The 18,213-nt window shown below is 42.9% G+C and overlaps 2 protein-coding genes across 4 annotated transcripts in view; one reads left to right on the top strand and one right to left on the bottom strand.

Annotated features, from left to right (window-relative positions):
* LOC148675993 (AP-1 complex subunit sigma-2) overlaps positions 1 to 1,024 on the bottom strand; it is a 29,907-nt gene extending 28,883 nt beyond the window's left edge. Inside the window, exon 1 of the mRNA XM_088599713.1 lies at positions 885 to 1,024. The gene's annotated coding sequence lies outside the window, so the exon portion shown is untranslated. The remainder of the gene's footprint in view (positions 1 to 884) is intronic.
* phka2 (phosphorylase kinase, alpha 2 (liver)) overlaps positions 173 to 18,213 on the top strand; it is a 34,405-nt gene continuing 16,364 nt past the window's right edge. For all 3 annotated transcript variants that reach the window (XM_088599669.1, XM_088599658.1, XM_088599650.1), the window contains exons 1-20: positions 173 to 204; positions 908 to 1,005; positions 2,452 to 2,610; positions 3,057 to 3,104; positions 3,712 to 3,880; positions 4,250 to 4,332; positions 5,722 to 5,802; positions 6,448 to 6,546; positions 6,680 to 6,826; positions 7,651 to 7,704; positions 7,911 to 8,033; positions 8,440 to 8,535; positions 9,424 to 9,531; positions 12,130 to 12,208; positions 12,775 to 12,909; positions 13,232 to 13,341; positions 13,530 to 13,674; positions 15,222 to 15,300; positions 16,047 to 16,216; positions 17,456 to 17,632. In XM_088599669.1, coding sequence (XP_088455795.1) covers positions 928 to 1,005; positions 2,452 to 2,610; positions 3,057 to 3,104; positions 3,712 to 3,880; positions 4,250 to 4,332; positions 5,722 to 5,802; positions 6,448 to 6,546; positions 6,680 to 6,826; positions 7,651 to 7,704; positions 7,911 to 8,033; positions 8,440 to 8,535; positions 9,424 to 9,531; positions 12,130 to 12,208; positions 12,775 to 12,909; positions 13,232 to 13,341; positions 13,530 to 13,674; positions 15,222 to 15,300; positions 16,047 to 16,216; positions 17,456 to 17,632 — 2,140 coding nt within the window. In that variant the 5' untranslated portion in view covers positions 173 to 204; positions 908 to 927. The remainder of the gene's footprint in view (positions 205 to 907; positions 1,006 to 2,451; positions 2,611 to 3,056; positions 3,105 to 3,711; positions 3,881 to 4,249; positions 4,333 to 5,721; positions 5,803 to 6,447; positions 6,547 to 6,679; positions 6,827 to 7,650; positions 7,705 to 7,910; positions 8,034 to 8,439; positions 8,536 to 9,423; positions 9,532 to 12,129; positions 12,209 to 12,774; positions 12,910 to 13,231; positions 13,342 to 13,529; positions 13,675 to 15,221; positions 15,301 to 16,046; positions 16,217 to 17,455; positions 17,633 to 18,213) is intronic.

The following is an 18,213-nucleotide window of genomic DNA, read 5'->3' as shown; positions in this document are numbered from 1 at the left end:
GAGCGTATTTCAAGGAGGGGTTTACAGTATATGTAAGCATTGCACGTTTACAGTGGAGCAAACCAATGACTGACAACGTGCAAATTCTCCAGTACTGTTACTGCACAGGCTGCTGAAAACGACAGAGCGCCCCCTGTTTCGGAAAAAAAAGTAGAAAACTAGGCACTCAGGTCTCGGAAGAAGACAAATAAAGGATACTGAAAGGTACGTGAACTACATAAAAACGGCTGAAAAAAAGGAAGCTAAACCAAAAGGATATGATTACATTCGATTTGAAGGGGGGCTCTTGCGCAACTATGTAACCAGCTTTAATTTATATTTTTAAAAATTTAAAACAAATAGGACCTTGTCGAGAATGGGGGGAGGAATCTTATTGTTATTCGAGATAGCCTTTGGTGCAAAACAAAATCCTTGGTTATCTGCAAATTGATACCCGCACAGCGATAAAGCTGCGACGTGTATTAGCTCTTCTGCGGTAGGAGGAATGGAGGTGATGCGACTGATCATTGTGTGACCATCGGCGAGCATATTTGCGTTGCAGTAATTCATGTAAAGACGACAAACTAATGCTTTAAGTTGTGCACTATTGCGGATACGTTACCGTTTTCTCGTTTTCCGTGTTGTATCGCGTTGTGTTACGCTCTCATGCATCTAATTCATTTTCAAAGATTATTTTCAATATCGTTTTGCATTGCAGTGCGTGAATCAAGGTCAGTTGCTTAGTCTGTACATGACAGCCGCTCGTAGAGATCAACGAAACGTAGTGTATATGTGACGTCAGTCATCTCCAGTTATTTTAGCGTCAGTGGCACTCCTACAAGTAATCAAAAGATAGTTTAGGTATAGAGTTATTTGTCCTCGCTGGGCGTTCGTTTTCACAGTACCTTGCACCGTCCCCTTGCCTCAGGGTAACGCGCAGGAGAGAAAATGCGGAGTCGGAGTAACTCCGGGGTGAGGCTCGATGGCTACGCCAGGCTGGTGCAGGACACCATTCTTTGTCATCAGGTAAGGTGTTGAATTTCAGTACAGCACTGCACGGTCCCAGTACCCGAGGATGATTGTACCGCGTCGCTTTTTCCCGGACAGAATACTGTGCTGAGTTAAGCGTGTGAGGTCAAGCGAGTTACGAAATGCGCTTCAGTACCTAGAAAACCTTGGGCTACAGGTTTCGGGTGTGTGGAACAATTACGTTACACCTCTGTCATAACGTATGCATGTGTCTATATATAGTGTACACCGTGTTTTACAATGACTGAATCCTGTATAATTTACAGTTTTACACTCACACAATATCAGAACATTTCATCTCTTGTAATATACAGAAAGTGTATATTGTACAGCCAAACCTCAGCAGTATCTTTCCTGCTTTCATTGATCAGCGATATCTACATTGGAGTAGTTGTTGTCTTAACTTTTGCAATTGCATAACTTTTGGAGTTGCTTACTCTGGGTCCTTTGCTACATTGCACACCTCTTTTGTGATGTGCATGTCTGTAAATATTCTCTCAGCTATAGGGCTTTCTGACTGCACAGAGGAGGGGTGAAGGGGACCTACAGTCCTACAGACTGTACAGCCTCGTGTTGGAATGTATAACCTGCCTCCTCAGTCAGTATAAAAATAAACAGCAGTGTGAGCAAAGGTCAATTTAAAGAGGGCAAATATTTTTCTGCAGCACTTAGATTCTTGGCCTATGGACGTGTCCCTTGCATGGAACTTATTTCAGTAGTAGAATGCATAATGTGAGTGAGGGGTTTGTGAATTTGTGTATCTAATACAGTTCTTATTTTTCTTCATACTGTGATGTCAGTGGTGCTTATCTACAACTTGGCTTTGAATAATTACTCACAAGATTATATTAAAGATTAAAGATTTTATTTTAGTTTTGAGAGGCAGTCTGTCAGTCTGCGAGTACAGTGCAGAGGGAAAGGTTGTGAACCCCCAGTATCCATCCATCCATTTTCTAAGCTCTTCATCTGATTGAGAGTCTCAGGGGAGCCAGAGCCTAACCCGGCAAACAGGCAGGATACAGGCTGGAAAGAATACCTGCCCATCGCAGGGCAAAACCAGTGTGAACTGGGAGCATTGCTAACTGTGAGACCACGTGCTACTTCCTGCTGCATTTGTTCAGTTTCCCAAAAACCGAGGGGGGTGGCTTGCCTGCTTTCACAGTGGGAGTCCATGGCCATTGTCCGTCCCTTCCTCTGAGGCTGGAGGACAAGGAGAGCTCCTGCAGAGCGCGGGCTCACCCTGCTGGGGGCGCCATGCTGATAAAAGTCCCCCGACGTATGACCAACCCCAGACAAACGTCGGGGCACGTTGAACTGCAGGGAAATCTTTGCAGTACCCCCCTCCCGGGGCAGTGCCTTTTAGCGTGAGCTGAGCTGTGCGGGTCGAAGGCCCGGGGAGGAAATGACGAGCTTGAACAGGTGCGCTCGGCCTGTCTGTTTCAGAATGCAGTCACGGGACTGCTCCCGGCCAGCGACGAGCAGCGGGACGCCTGGGTGCGAGACAACGTGTACAGTATCCTGGCGGTCTGGGGCCTGGGGATGGCCTACCGCAAGAACGCCGACCGCGACGAGGACAAGGCCAAAGCCTTTGAGCTCGAGCAGGTAATCGTCCGACCTCTGCGCGCAGAGGGAGTCGGAGGTGAGGCACGATCGGGAAGCGGGTACAAGCTGGAAAGCGTCTTCGCCTCGAATGACGGAATGTTAAAATTATTTTCACTTGCTCCACACAATTTAAAAGCGGTATGAATTTAGATGACGTGTCATGTTGCGGCAGTGCACGATGAGGTAGGGAATCGTCCGACCTCTGCGTGTAGATGGAGTCTGAGGTGAGGCACGATCAGGAAGCGAGTAGAAGCTGGAAAGCTTCTCACTTTGAATGATAGTCTGTGGAATGTTAAAAATATTTTTACTCATTCCTACAAACATCATAAAAGTCTTGATAAGTTATATTAATAAATATTGTTATAAAACAGTGTAAAAGGTATTCATTTAGATTGTGTATCATTCTGATAAGTAAATATAAAAAAGCTTTTTTTCTGTCCCTGCAGAGTGTTGTGAAACTGATGCAAGGGCTGTTGCAGTGCATGATGAGGCAGGTAAGTCTTTGGGCTGTCTTCAGTATTCTTCCTGTTCAATGACGTGACTTCTCATTTGTGCACCACCTTCTACTTTGTATGGCTTGTGCACAACGGTCAGAAATGCTAAGGAGTGTTTAAGAAAAGAAAAACAATTTAAGAAAGACTAATAATTTAAGAAAATATAGTATTTCTATATTTCTCAGCTTCTTCTCAGAGCTGAGGCCTGGGTTCAGTTCTGGACCTGGGGGTCCAGAATTGACGTGCGTGGAGTTTGTGTGTTCTCCCCGTGGGTGTGCGTGGGTTTTTGCCATGTGCTCTAGTTAGCTTCAATAGTCGAAAGGCATACGGAAGGTTATTGGGCTCCTAGGAAAATTGGCCCTGGTGTGAGTAGTGTGTTTGTGTTTGTGTGTGCCCTGTGACTGACTGGTGTCCCATCCAGGGTGTACCCTGCCTTGTGCCTGTTGCTTGCTGGGATAAGCTCCAGTTCACCCACACTTGAGTGGATAAAGCAGTTAGAAAATGTCTGGGTGTTGCATGTTAGGTACACCTCTATGATACTGTGGGGTGCCCATATTATATATTGAGTTGTCACGGGTTTTTTGAGAATATGAATATTTCACCTCAGGTGGGCAAAGTGGAAAAGTTCAAACACACCCAGAGCACCAAGGATTGCCTCCACGCCAAGTACCACACCGGAACGTGCAGCACCGTTGTGGGCGATGACCAGTGGGGGCACCTGCAGGTGGATGCCACGTCCCTGTACCTCCTCTTTCTGGCACAGATGACTGCATCAGGTGAGCGATTTCTGAACTGACAGGTGTCAAGCTCTTTAGCTTCCTTTTCTGTGGGCTGGTGAAATACATTTTTCCACAGAGAATTACACATCTGTATATTAAGTATTGTTTGTGTTGTAATTGGTGTCAGAAATCAGCATCTGTAGTCTTAGAGACCTCAAATCAGCTTTGGATTCAGAAAATCAAATGTTTTTTTTTATAATCTGTTCATTTGATTGTTTAAGGAGGTTTGTTGATTTGACTTCAGATGAATTCCTAACACTTGAATCCCTAGAGGTCCACAGACCTCTAATCACAGTATTTGCAAAACAAATGTTCAGTGCCTCAAGTTCATGCACTCGTATGACATAACCTTTCTTTATCCTACAGGTCTACGCATCATATCGAATTTGGACGAAGTTTCATTTATTCAGAACCTTGTGTTTTACATTGAAGCTGCCTACAAAGTTGCTGTAAGTTTGAATGCAGTTCGATTAAGCAATCAATTGGGTGCAGTGTGTTGTAAAGACTGATTTTTAAAATATCAGGTGTTTTAAATTTGTGATGGCATGGTTTCTCCCTTAATTTTTGGAATTGTCGAACGTTGGGCAGCTCGGCTTTCTTCTGCACCGCCTGTGACGGTACAGGGGGTGACTGCACACTGTCAGAGCCGGTCCCACGCAGGCTGTATCTGTGTCAGGGAGAGCGGCTCAGTTCTCCCTGACAGCCCTGCGGGCTCCCAGGCTCCTAGGACACCAAAGCTGAAGGGATCTGGGTGACTGAGACTTGCCATCACTTCAGGGGGCTGGAGGTCACAGCGAACTGACAACATGACCCAGACACAAACCAGAAACGCCTGGAATACAGGGCCACTCAGTAGTCCTTGAAGACCACTTTAAATGCTGAATTATAGGAGGCAGTTGTTTGTCAGTTGCAACAATACCCTGATCAAGTGAGCTTGTTGTGTTTCTAAGGACTAAGGACATGCATGACCATTTCCATGTGCCAGAGGTAGCCTTCAGATTCCAGGTCAGATAAATCATACTCCACCATTTGCAGTCTGCTTTTCTCGGTAAGGGTTATGTTGGCAGCATGTTAAATATTGGAGGGCCATACACTTTTTTTTTTCCAGTGCAATGGATTCTAGCTCTTCCCCTCAGCCCAGACAAGAGATCTAGCCCCTCCAGTGTGTTCTCAGTTGGCCAGTGCCCGGAGGAGCTCCAATGCAGACCTCCCAGGGGGCATCCTTACCAGGCGCCCAGATCACTTCACCTGCCACCTCCTGTTCCAGGGGCGTAGGAAGTCTACTCTGAGCCTCCGCCCAGAGAGCTGAGAGTAAAGGGGCTTGCTTTGTCAGGCAGTGTACACCTTACAGCACGACTGAGAAGCCACAATTCTGCCACTTCATTTACCCACAACCTTGGCTTTTTGCTCATTTGCAGAGGTCATGATCAGAGATGAGTATATGGTTAAAGATCAGCCTGTACCGGTAAAGAGCTTCATGAAGACTTTTTACACTTTTTCCTTCTTTGCTGTTCCATGCAGGATACTCATCTGCCTTTCATGGTGATGTATGTTACATAAAACAATTCTGTGTACATAGGCTACAACAACTAGAGCCGTCCCAACACTCTAGTTACACACAGTGTAAATATCGGGAGTGCTTGATGTAGCTTAGCAACATTGGTCTGGCAGCCATCTAGTACCAGCTCAGGAACGTTCTGGTATATCGTCTTGAGTCCGAAAATCAAATTCTAAAAATTCATAGGCGACGGATGTAGGCCACCCTCTATGAAACGATGGTCGCTTGTTTCTGATGATTACTCTCCTTCATCCACTTCGTGCTGACTTGCCTTTTACAGGATTACGGGATGTGGGAGCGTGGCGACAAGACGAACCAGGGGATCCCCGAACTCAACGGCAGCTCCGTGGGGATGGCCAAGGTATACAGCCGCTCCTGGGAGTCAGTTCTGCAGTTAAGGAAGGAGGAACAGCCTGCAGGGATTCCCAGCTACTCTGAATTTACACCGTCGTCGATGAAACAATGCCCTTGTATGAGCGATGTTCGTTATTTGCCGAGTTTGAATTGAAGCATTACATTAAAAAATACACCACCTTTCAGCAGGTTTTCAGAATTATTAACAACCAATCAAGTAAAGTACTGGTCCTTACTGGGAAAGTACTCTTTCCAGTTTCCTCTAAGGAAACCAGGTTGCAGCTGTAAACGGGCACAAAGGCCTTGGACAAAGTCTACGCTTCAAAATGAGCAGTCAAAGCGAAGCAGACAACGCAAGAGAAAACTATGTGAACGTGCTTTTGAAACCAAGAATAGGAGGGTCTTCTGTACAAGAAGATACCCAGTACCAGTTCTGTACCAGAACAAGATATGGGGTCCAAGCTGTTACTTTAGCTTCTTTAAGAAATGGCTGGAGGAGATGCTTGAATCAATAAGCTGCTAACTACCAAACATGCCAGATGGGTCAAATGTATGGGAAAGATGGGCCGAATGCCTCTTCTCGTTCGTGGTCACTCCTGCCCTCCTGTGTAGGACTTTGAAGTGAGCTGGTGTTTTTGTTTTGTCTGTACAGGCAGCGCTAGAAGCAATCGATGAGCTGGACCTGTTTGGGGCCCATGGAGGACCGAAGTCTGTTATTCACGTTCTGCCCGATGAGGTGGAGCACTGCCAGGTAAGCAGCCCTGTTACCAGGTGAAGTGGATAACGTGTAAATACAGTCTTGAAACTGATCCAGACAGAAAAGAGTTGCAGATGTATGACATATTTAACAAATCAAATTGTAATGTTTGTTTTTTTTATTTCAGTCTATTCTGTGCTCCATGTTGCCTAGAGCCTCCACTTCAAAGGAGATTGACTCAGGACTGCTATCTGTCATCTCCTTTCCGGCTTTTGCTGTGGAAGATGCAGACCTGGTGAACATCACAAAGAATGAGATCATCACTAAACTGCAGGTAAGCTGGGAATCAGGCTAACTGCTTTCTGATTAGTCTTAACATACAGTGCAAGAACCTGTTTCTCTGGTCACTCGGGTTACTCAGTAGTCTTTATTGCTGATCAACTTGGGGCTTACCCTTACAAGTCCCATCATCATATTATTCATGAATTGTTTTCCCAAAGTTTTTGACCGAACAAGTGGAACAGTTCTTCAGGTACGCAGGTACGTCATGTGAGCATGTTTAAGTGTACCACTTCAGGCGCTCTGCATCAAAGTTTGTTTCAGCAGTTTTTGTATATTTATTTAAATTTTTGTCTTGTGCTAATGGTTGAAATTGACCACATTTTTTGTTACTCTTTAATCAAGCATTTATTGATACATTTTTTATCATATATATATAGTTTTACATTTTGTATAAGTGTGCATACTATGTAGCCTGTGAACTTTTATTTCATATCACGTTTCAAATGTCTTTTTTATTGCAGATTGGTTTAAAAAAGTTTTTTTTTTTCCACTTCACCTGTTCATGCAATGTGAACAGGTAGGTCACTTGCACCCTTGGTTGGTCTACGTGGTGAAATAAAGCGTTCAGATTTATTTTATGATCATTCCACACAGCTTCATAACAAGGTGTAGACAAACCATTAATGAAGAGTGCACAGGTTATACATTCTTACTGTTTTTAGGCTTGACTGGTTGAGTCTTCATGTTATTATTGGAACACGTAAAGAAAGAGATTAACCTGGGCTTTCTTAACCATGTTCCACTGCCACTGACCTCTGCACACATTCTTCCCCATGCGGTATTTGTGTCTCAATCTGTTGTGGTTCTTTTTTCTAGGGTCGTTATGGCTGCTGCAGATTTCTCAGAGATGGCTACAAAACGCCTAAAGAGGTACACCATGTGGTATAGGTCTGCTTTTCCCCCTATACCTATCTGTACTTGTCTTTCTTATTTCTGTATGGAAAGATCTGTTTGTCTTACAATTCTCAATCAACAAACACCCCTTTTTGTTACAGTTTTTTACTGCGAATTACATGGAAACTTGGGGTACAATTTCAGAGGTTCTTGTGTTGTCTGTGTGCTTCTCCTGCTCTTAGGACCCCAGTCGTCTGCACTACGACCCCGCTGAGCTAAAACTGTTTGAAAACATAGAATGCGAATGGCCGGTTTTTTGGACATACCTCATATTGGATGGCATTTTTAATGGAGATCACGTACAGGTGAGCCACAGCACTGAACATGAAGGCCTTCTGTTTTCCAGGACAAATAGAAGATACATATTGGACTGGATTTGAATGAGTCCTTTTTCTATGGAAAATTAAAATGTCTAAATGGTATTTGGTAGCACAAAGAAATTAAATTGTGACCCTGTTATCTTACGTTTTTGCCAAATTATACAGAATTTGCAATTATATTTTTCTTCTCTTACTTTTTATTGTACTATTTTGTCTTTTTATCACTATGTACAGCCTCCTTGGGTTTGCAAAGATGCTCCGCAAATAAAAGTTGTATTATTAATAATCCTTTTATTATTAAAGCTGCATTTTTTTTGGTGAGATGTATTCCCAGATGTGTCCAGTAGGTGGAGCCATCTTCACCAGTCATTCTTACTGCTGGTGCTTACAGGTACAAGAGTACAGGGAGGCGCTGGAGGGGATTCTCATTCGAAAGAAGAACGGCATCCGTTTGATACCTGAGCTGTATGCTGTACCAGCTGACAAGGTAGGACAGGGACTTCCTTTTGAGTGTCTGTCTGTGACAGGACTGGGAGAGAGGACGTGCAGGTTTTTTTTCCTGTTTATTTCCCCTGTGAGTCATAAAAACATTTTGAGTTTGAGAAAAAAGTATTGGCTAAACCTAATTTTCTGTGTCTGAGAATGTTTAACATTAAGGAATCTGCAGTGGCTAATTGGTATTCTGTCATGGTGTTTGAAATGCATTTTAAGAAACCTCGTATAAGAAGAAGAAGCCTCATATAAAAGTTTCCAAGTGTCATGTTGTCTTAAAGCAAAAAAAACTAAAATAAGAGCATTTAATTTCAAAGGCCCTATGGTGCTTTTGATGTTATTTTTGCTTCTAATTAGGTATTTCAGCCCAGGAAACAGAGTAGCAGCTGTCTGATTGCCACACAAGGACATCTCTGTTCTTGTGTTATTGTGACCTGGTGTAAAGTTTTATCTATTTTCCCTGAAGCCACAGATAACCTTGAAAAGACCAAATGTATCATCAGTACTTTTATATACCATATAACATTAATATATCATATAAAATGTAAAGATGTCGTTGATTGAAAACAAAAATATATATATATTGCTGTACAGCACTAACATTTGTGGAATAGTCCAATGTCTAGAGGCAAAAAATGGTTGATTTTCAGCCTCTTTCAAATACTGATACAAAAAATAACAGCAGCATATCCTTTCAATAGTTATGAGAAGGGCAGGATAGTTTCAGTGGCTTTATCTACAAAGGGTCCCGGGGCATATGTTACAGACCAGCATTCACTTCACAAGGAACAGAAACTGCAGGGGTTTGTGACGTTGTCCTCGTGCGAGTTTTCCAGGCAGCGAGCGCTGTGTGTCTGACTGTGTAGCGTGTGTGTGTTGCCAGGTGGAGGAGGAATACCAGAACCCGCACACCGTGGATCGGGTGGCCAGTGGGAAGCTCCCACACATGTGGGGCCAGTCTCTGTATATCCTGGGCTGCCTTCTGGCTGAGGTAGGCTTCTGCAGTGGCTACAGTGACTTGGCGCTTCTTCACAACTCTGTCTCCCAGAACCCCACTCTCAGAGATGATTTGATATTCTCAAAGAGTTGTTATGCCCGGTGGATGGCTTCCATGGGGAGTTTCCAGTGCTTTTGAAATGCAGTGCTATGCCGGATAGGGGAGTTACTGAAATTAAACTGTTGGGTGTTGCTGGGAGTCCCTTGGCTTCCCAAAGCGATCCAGCCGGTAAAAGCCCAGGCTTGAGCCTTGGTTATTGGCTGGAGACTGTGACTAGGATCCCCCAAACTGCGAAGCTCAAAAAGCTGGGTTTTCAGCGACCCCTGGTGCCTCCCGGGTGCTTTCAGTTTTGCAGTACTGCCAGCCAAGGACTCTTCAGATTGCCTCTTTCAATTGGTGCTCAACCCATTACTGGGGGGGGGGAAGGTCTGCCTGCATTTTCTTATTCTCCCCTGTGTGTGGTCACAGTATTTGTAGACAGGAGCCAACTTTAAATTAAGAAAAATGCTTGGGTGTTAGTGAGTCTCAGCACTGGAGTTGGAAAACACAGCTCTGAGATGGAGGAGAAAAAGATATAGAAAACAGAAATCGTATCCTGATGCCCTCAATAAGAGATTTAATGGATATTCATAGAACAGTTGTTTCAAGGCTGGGAGGAGGGCGATAATGTCTATTAGGTGATGTAATGAAGGTTTGTACAGTTCTGTTTCCTGCTCTCTCGTGCTGTCTGACCTCGGGTGTTACTTCAGGGTTTATTTTGCATGATCCCACAAGAAGCCAGATCACTTAATTAAATTTCAAGTGAATATTAAACACAAAATTAATAAAAGATAATGAGATGTAGAAGCACTGTGACATCTTTTCTGTTGGTGTACTAGCATGGATTGTTGGTGTCTGCAGATAATGAATAATGATAATGAATCAATCTCATATTCAGGCATGCTCAAATACTTATTTTATTTCCTTTCAGATATTCATTTTTACTTTAACTGATCTCACAAATTATGTGATCTAGGTCAGTACTCCATAAAACTGTCTCCAGTCCCAAGGTACCCATGAAACTTGAAATTTCCTTTTCATGAGGTGTAGTTGAATTTAGACTTAATTAGACATTCTTCTTTCCTTTGACCAATAAATATGGATATATATGGATTTTAGATTAAATGCCTTTCAGGTATTGTAAAGGAATTACTCACATTATAAATGCAGACTTACAAGACCTCTGTGTTAAAATATGTAAATTACATTGCTTAAAAAGAAAACCTATGATAATATGGGTATTGGGACTCTGTAAGAGGAAACACTGTCGATTTGTAAGCTTTCCTGATTTCTGCACATTATGGGTGGTTACATTCTTAAAATGAACTAGAATCATAAGCTTAATCCTTAGCGAAGCTGCACATTGCCCCCTTAAGTGGGAGAAAGCTTCTTCAGGAAGCCTCATGTTTGGAAATGCTAAACCAAGCTGTTCTCCATCTGTTGGACACGTGGGGAGCCGAAGGTGCTGTCTGAAGAACTGTTTCCGTATTTGTGCTTGATTATAAAGGCAGCCAAGCAGACCCACACACACAGAGGAAGCGACTCTCCTCACGGAGGGCCAGTAGTGAGGCCTGTGCTTGCTGGTGTCTCGCTGTTGGCCTCCTAGGGCAGGCCTCCTCACCTACAGGCAGTTAGCTGGAGTACCAGAGCAGCATGTCATCTCTTCAGTGTGACTTAGCGAAGCAGCTTGGTATCCACGTGATTTGTTGAGGGAATTAATTTAAGTTTTTTTTTTTATTTTACGTTTATCTTACTGACCTCTCAGCATTTCCTCATGGGTGTCCTTCCTCTCCCTACTATTTATGTGCTTAAAAGTCATTTTTCATTCGGTAATTATGGTTTTAGTGGTTAAAAAAACAGTGGTGCTCACATAAGTATATTTATATTGCTATAATAGTTCAGGTGGGTAGCTGCGTCAGCATGCGTAGTCTGCAAAGAAACAAGTAATAGGTGAATTCCATGCTGAAAAGAGAAGAGAGAAAACACAACGTTTCGGCTGTGAAACCTTCTTTAGGTGAGATGCTCTCACCTGCCAAAATGTTGTGCTTTCTCTCTTCTCATTTCAGCATGGAATACACCTATTACTTATATTGCTATAATTATGCATAGAGCATAGAAAAGGGGTGTGTGAAGCCAACAATAGCTCACAAAAGTTGAGAGTTGAGTTAAGCCGGTAGTTTGTATCAGGTCATGTGAACTTGTACACCTGAGAATAAAAGAGTGTCTTAGGAGCTTTAGTTTGACCTGTTAAAACAAGCTGTGTAACATTTTTACAGTCTTAATGAAATTGAGGTACATTAATTAAACTGTTAACAGCAATACGTTTGTTGCCTGATGATTGTGCATGATAAATACAAAACCATAGGCTCTCTTGTATTACATTACTGCCTGTCCTTTCCCAGAATTTTCAACATGCTCAAACATCATGTGATGAGGTTCTTCCTTCACTTTGTGCTTTGTATTTTTATTTGTTGGAATTATTTTGACGGAAAGTGAAAGAGTGAAAGCTGTGTTAATGTCATCCAGATTCTCATTTTCTTCATCCCTTGACAGGGATTTCTGGCGGCGGGAGAGATTGACCCACTGAACAGAAGATTCTCAACATCCTTCAAACCCGACGTTGTCGTGCAAGGTCTGTGACTAGTTACGGCTTTAACTACAAATGCGTCTCGCTGAAGTTTGTTAGGTACCTTTGAACTTCACTTGTACAATTCACTAACATGTCTAGGGTTCAGGGTTATGACTGTTTTAATAAAAGTGCATATTTTCAATTAAGACATGCTAGATCTTTAGTTTCAGCTATTACTAAGATTTTTCTTCGAATTACACCCTTAACAGGGTAAAAAACTTTCATTGAACTTTTTAAAACTCTTTCAGCATGTACTGTATAAGGAAGATTTTAAAATGTCAGAGCAGGGGTGTTAAACTCTTGGTTAAGATCTGGGCTTGAACTGTCTGGCTTCTCTGAAGTTCCCCCTGAATTCAGTGGGTGAAGCAATTTCTTAGCCCCCCCCTCCGATCTGCTGTGTAGAGGGAGTGCTGGTGTGTGATGGTGGCTCTGACAGTCTGATTGAAATGGGTCCCCCCCTGTACTGTATGCCAAGAGTCTGGGGAATCTTTCAGGTTGAAACTCTCTGTGTAAAATGCAAAGAATGCTCCCTGTCCTAATTAACCGCGAGGGGTGTGTGCGGTGTTCAGTGTGCCTGGTGGCAGAGTCCGAGAAGATCCAGGCGCTGCTGCGGAAGAATGGCTTGGACGTCCAGACGGTGGCAGATGTCCTCCCTATCCGCGTCATGCCAGCCCGCATCCTCAGCCACATCTACGTCAAGCTCGGTAGGGGCCATGTGAACACACTGCACTGAGCGATGCCGAAGCCCTGTAACTCAACAACGGGCATTGCTTTCCCCGTAAAACAAACGTGAATTTCGCCATGCTGTTTTTAATGGATGTTAAGATCGGGCTTACATTTTTGCAGGCCGATGGATGTCGTGTCACAGAAGGTTATCCTTTGCTAATTTTAAAATGGCAACTGTGTTATTGTTGTGGGGGTGGGGTAAGGGAGTTGTATAATGGATGCAGATGAATAACAGTGGAGGATATAAATACTTGATAGACATCTGTTCTCACAGTGCTTCGTGTTCTGTGTTTGTTCTAGGTAATAACAAGAAACTGCAGTTGAGTGGGCGGCCATATAGACACATTGGAGTTCTGGGAACCTCCAAGCTGTATATTATAAGAAACCGTATCTACACATTCACCCCGCAGGTAAAAAAGAGAAACCTTGGAACTCTCGTTTCTTTGACCATATACAGTATGAAGTTGAAGCTCACTGCCAATTAGAAATGTCAATTTTGTCCCTTTCTTTTTACCATCTGTCACAGAACTCGGCTTGCATGAGTCCAGTAGATAGGTGGTGCGTTATGATTCTAGTTATTTGTCTGTCCTTTCCTCAGTTCATTGACCAACACCACTTCTACCTGGCCCTGGACAATCACATGATTGTGGAGATGTTGCGCACAGAGCTGGCCTACCTCTCATCTTGCTGGAGAATGACCGGACGGCCCACACTCACCTTCCCCATCACGCACAGCATGCTCAGTACGTACGTGAGAGAGCCTTCCGCCCAAGAAAGAAGAGCATTCTCTCTATTGTCTCGCTTATGGCTGTACAGTGACTTCCAATTGCATTCGGACTGCAAAGTCAGAACTCATATTTTTCATTTACAGTCAAGCAATTCGTATTTGCAATCATGATATTAATACGGATTTTAAGTACAGTGTAGCAAGTTCTATATTGGTCAGTCCATGCATACATTCCAAATATGTTGGATCAATGATGACCATTAATATAGGTATTTTTTAAAGGGAACTGCAGCACTATTTTCGTATTTCAGGGTTAGAAAGAATCCGCATTGATGAGTGCATTTCAAACCACAATAAAAGTCAAATGTACACATATGGGACTTCTAAAACCTCCAATTTACACCACAAAATAGATGAAATTTCCAGGTATGCACCGCACGATTCAGAACGAGGCAGCAAAATGTCCGGTAACGTTATGAGCAGGCTTTTCAATACATCGCTTTTAATCGAAATTAATAGAAATATTGCTTTTGCCCACAAATATTACTTACTGTACTTGCTAACTCTGCATGCATATTATGTTAGAACATTTCTGTGATGAAATGTCCTCTGTACAACCTTTTTTAATTAGCTTGTACATCCCATTGGATTAGTCATTATGGAGACTAGTGAGCAGGAAGGGTCACATCTTATCGCAATTCGTGGGAACTTGAATGCGAGTTTGTGACAACATGGCAACTTGCAGTACTTTCACAAAGTTCACAATCTTGTGCTTAATTTGAAATTTAACATTTTTCTATAACATCAATGCATTTATTTTGTTACAGAGATTTACTAACTGGTCTGAGAAATTGGGACTGCAGTTCCCCTTTAAATTAAAACCTTCAGTAAAAGTCAGTATTTGGTTGTATATCCATTTGAACCAATAACTGCATAAAGGTACCTGTGACTCATTGAACTTGCCATACCTTTTCTGTAATTGTTTGAGAGGTTATTCTCAGGGTGTTCTGGTTTAATTTGTGTTTCTTCAGCATGTGTAATGCATGCTCATTTTGATATAAATCTGGTGACTGTCTTGGGAAATTTAAGGTTTCCACTGTTTTTTCTCCTGATGAACTTGCACTGGCTGTATATTATGGGTCATCGTCATGCTGCATCTAATTAGTATGATAGCATTTTCTTCTACATAAGCATCCATCTATCCAGTTTTTAACCAATTTATCCAACATAGAGTATCACAGGGGAGCCAGAGTCTATCCTGGCAATATTTCTATACATTTCATAATTCATTCTGCTGCCATCATTAGATGCAAACAGTGCTCCATCTTCAGTGATTGAGCCTGTTGGGAACTGCTGAGATTTTTCTTAATAAAACATTTTGGTTTGAACTTGCTGTGCACGTTGATGTGTTACACAAAGTCATGTATTTTGTGTATTGCTGATGGAAATGTTGATTTTGTAGACCTGCAATTCTTGTGATGAGAATTAAGAGGATCCTGTGCAAAAGCTGACAACTACTGTGGAAGTAAACTATAGCAACCCATGATCTCTTGTCTCTTCCAGCTGAAGGTGCTGAGAATATTGATCCAGCCATACTGGCCACCCTCAGAAAATTGCAAGACGGATACTTTGGAGGAGCAAGGTTACTGATCATAAACAAGATACTCTGTAGATTAATCTTTATAGAGCCCAGGGGCTTTCTGAACTCACTTACCATCCTTTGCCACTTAACCTTGCCTAGGGATTTCCTTTCCAAGACCCAGGCTAGAATCATGCATCCCACTTGGGGGCGCTTCATTAAAACGTACCAGGGCTTCTAAAATGTCATGATGCCTGACTTTGAAAGAGCTCCCCTAATTACTTAGACATGCATGCATTAGGGCACTTCCTGCTTTCACAGCACTGAAATAATGAGTGCTCCAAAATAGCAGCTTGGTCGCTCTTAGAAAACGCACACTGCAACTCAGAGGAAAGCAGTGATGTGAAACACAGAGTAGTGAGTTAAACATGTGCCTGAGATCTGTACCAGTTTCACAGCAGGTGGTGTGTTGGTTGTAAAATGGAGAAGTATGTTGCGCAAATGTAGCGATACCTTGTTTAAGGTCCTCTCACTACCAGTGTCAAATAGCCGATTGCCATATTTTTGGTTGAAGACCAACTGCCGATTTAGTTCTGGGAAGATTTTATTGCCAAAATCAAGGAAATCGATGTTTTCAGATTAAATGAATACTAAATGTTCCCCATTGAACATTGTTAATGGGGACTCAAAAATGGTGATATTAAGCAACTCGACATTTAAGCTGGGAATTATTTCCCATGCGAAATAATGGATATGATTTTCCGGTAGGCCGTGAGTGAGCCCCCCACTCTGCTGTGCTTCCCATGCAGGGTGCAGGCAGGCCAGCTGTCCGGCTTCCTCACCACCTCTTTCCACACGCACCTGAGCTTCCTGGACACAGACTGTGACGAGGCCTTGCTGGAGGAGGACGACGAGTGCGACAGCGTCAGTGGTGAAGAGTACCAAGACGTGCAGGACCCGCAGGAGTGCGTCGACACAGGTACTGCTCCACATAGCGACTGTTTGGCCAGTGAACTCCAAACTTCACCTTGTCCATTCAAAACGGTGTCTCTGTAGACTGTATGTACAGCAGAAAGCAAAACACAGAAATGTTTTATGCTGCGTTCCATTGCCATATGTGTGTCTGTAGAAAACAGTCACTGTAAGCATTAGAGATGCTAATGACAAAATAATTTTTATTTCTAAAAAAACATTGTGGTGTTCCTACAGCTGCGTTTTCAATTACAGTCTTACTGTCTGCAATGGCCATCCTGCCAGTGGTGATTTATTGTGTAACTTGTCAAGTATAATGACTGCTGGAGCTCCTCACTAGAGCCTGGGAAAGAAATAAAGAACCAAGCAGCAGCACTAGACTGCATGCAGGGTGGTGGCCCTGGGTTCAGTCAGCTCATAGCTGTTCAGTGGAAACAGTACTGGTTGTTACTAGTGTCCTGCATCAAGTGATCCTGGCCAAGACCTGGGATTTCTCAATTAACAGTGAGACTATCTGTTCAGAGTGAAGTACCATGCTTGTTTTCGCTCTTTTTGCTTTTTGTGAAGAGGCTAGCACCCAAAGCCCCATGTTATTACTGGAGTGTCTCAGAGTGCCTTTAAAATTAATCCATAATGATCCTTAATTTACTTATGTGATCCTGTCCTCTCTCATTACTAATATTACTTTCACCCTTCATTCTTACAGCCACTTCCTGCTTTCTCCAGCATACATCCCACAGTTTATCAAAACTGTTATTAGAGCACTTGATGTGACTGAAAATCCACTTTGGGTTTTTTTCTATCTTGATGTGGCTGGGCTGAACTAAAGCAAGTGATCCTTGAAGCCACATGATATAATCTCGGGTTAGAATACATTGGGTGGAAGAATGTCATCTCATGGCATGATGTGACTGAAAATCCACTTTGGGGTTTTTTCTATCTTGATGTGGCTGAGCTGAACTAAAGCAAGTGATCTTTGAAGCCACATGATATAATCTCGGGTTAGAATACATTGGGTGGAAGAATGTCATCTCATGGCACTTGACATGCATTTTAAAGTTGTTGTAAAGTAGTGCTTCCACTAACATAAAACTGCAAATTGTATTTGAAAATCCCTTGTTCGGTACAGTTTGCACTGATGCCCAAAGATGACTTTTGACCTTATAGAAATCCGGCAGTATACGTTTGTTTCACATGCAAGAAATGATCGGAACAAACGAGGAGTGTTTTTTTTCCCCCTCTTCAGATAACTCAAAAGATGAGCTGGATCGATACATCGACCATTTGCTCCAGAGTACAGTTCAGAAGTCCCACCTCCCGTCCATCTGCCCCCGGCCGGGGCAGCAGCATGTGTTCAGCGCGGAGCACACCACTCGAGACATCCTGTCCATGGTGGCCAAGGCCCAGGGTCTCCAGGTGCCCAGTAAGCTTGCAAAGAGCAGGGAAGAGCATCGGCTAGGCTACTTGCCCTGCAAATTCTCTGTAGTCCACCTTGAGAGGCTCACTCTGTGATTTCCACCACTTCCCATGGCACAGATTATCCAGGTCTTCATCTTTGGCCCTCTTCCTTTCACTGGCCTCCTCCATCCAGTCTTCCCATGAAACCATTAGCTCTAGCGTAACCACCTTCTTAGATGTTTTGGACAGCAGTGACGTGGCCTGAGTGTGGTTCTCTAGAATCAGTCCAAAGGAGAGCAACCAGATAATGTACATTCCAGGGCTTAAGTGAACCTCCTTCACTGACGGACTGAAGGAACTGAACCTTTCTAGTCTTGAATAGAGAAGATTATAAGAGATTATAATTATTGTTATCTTTTGCTGTGTGTGATGCTCACATTAAAGAGCACAATTGTCATACAATGCCTGCATTATCATGAACTGACTTTCAGTTTTCAGCAATGGAATTGATTCTTGTTTAAGGATACGTGTGGTTAAAACTGTGTTCACATGAGGTACAAACTGTAATATTTCATCATGAATAAACCCCAGGTAAAAGTAAGTCCA

This window comes from Lepisosteus platostomus, chromosome 2 (assembly GCF_059453375.1).
Source record: "Lepisosteus platostomus isolate fLepPlt1 chromosome 2, fLepPlt1.hap1, whole genome shotgun sequence".
NCBI lineage: Eukaryota > Metazoa > Chordata > Actinopteri > Semionotiformes > Lepisosteidae > Lepisosteus > Lepisosteus platostomus.
This window is presented reverse-complemented; position numbering and strand designations above follow the sequence as displayed.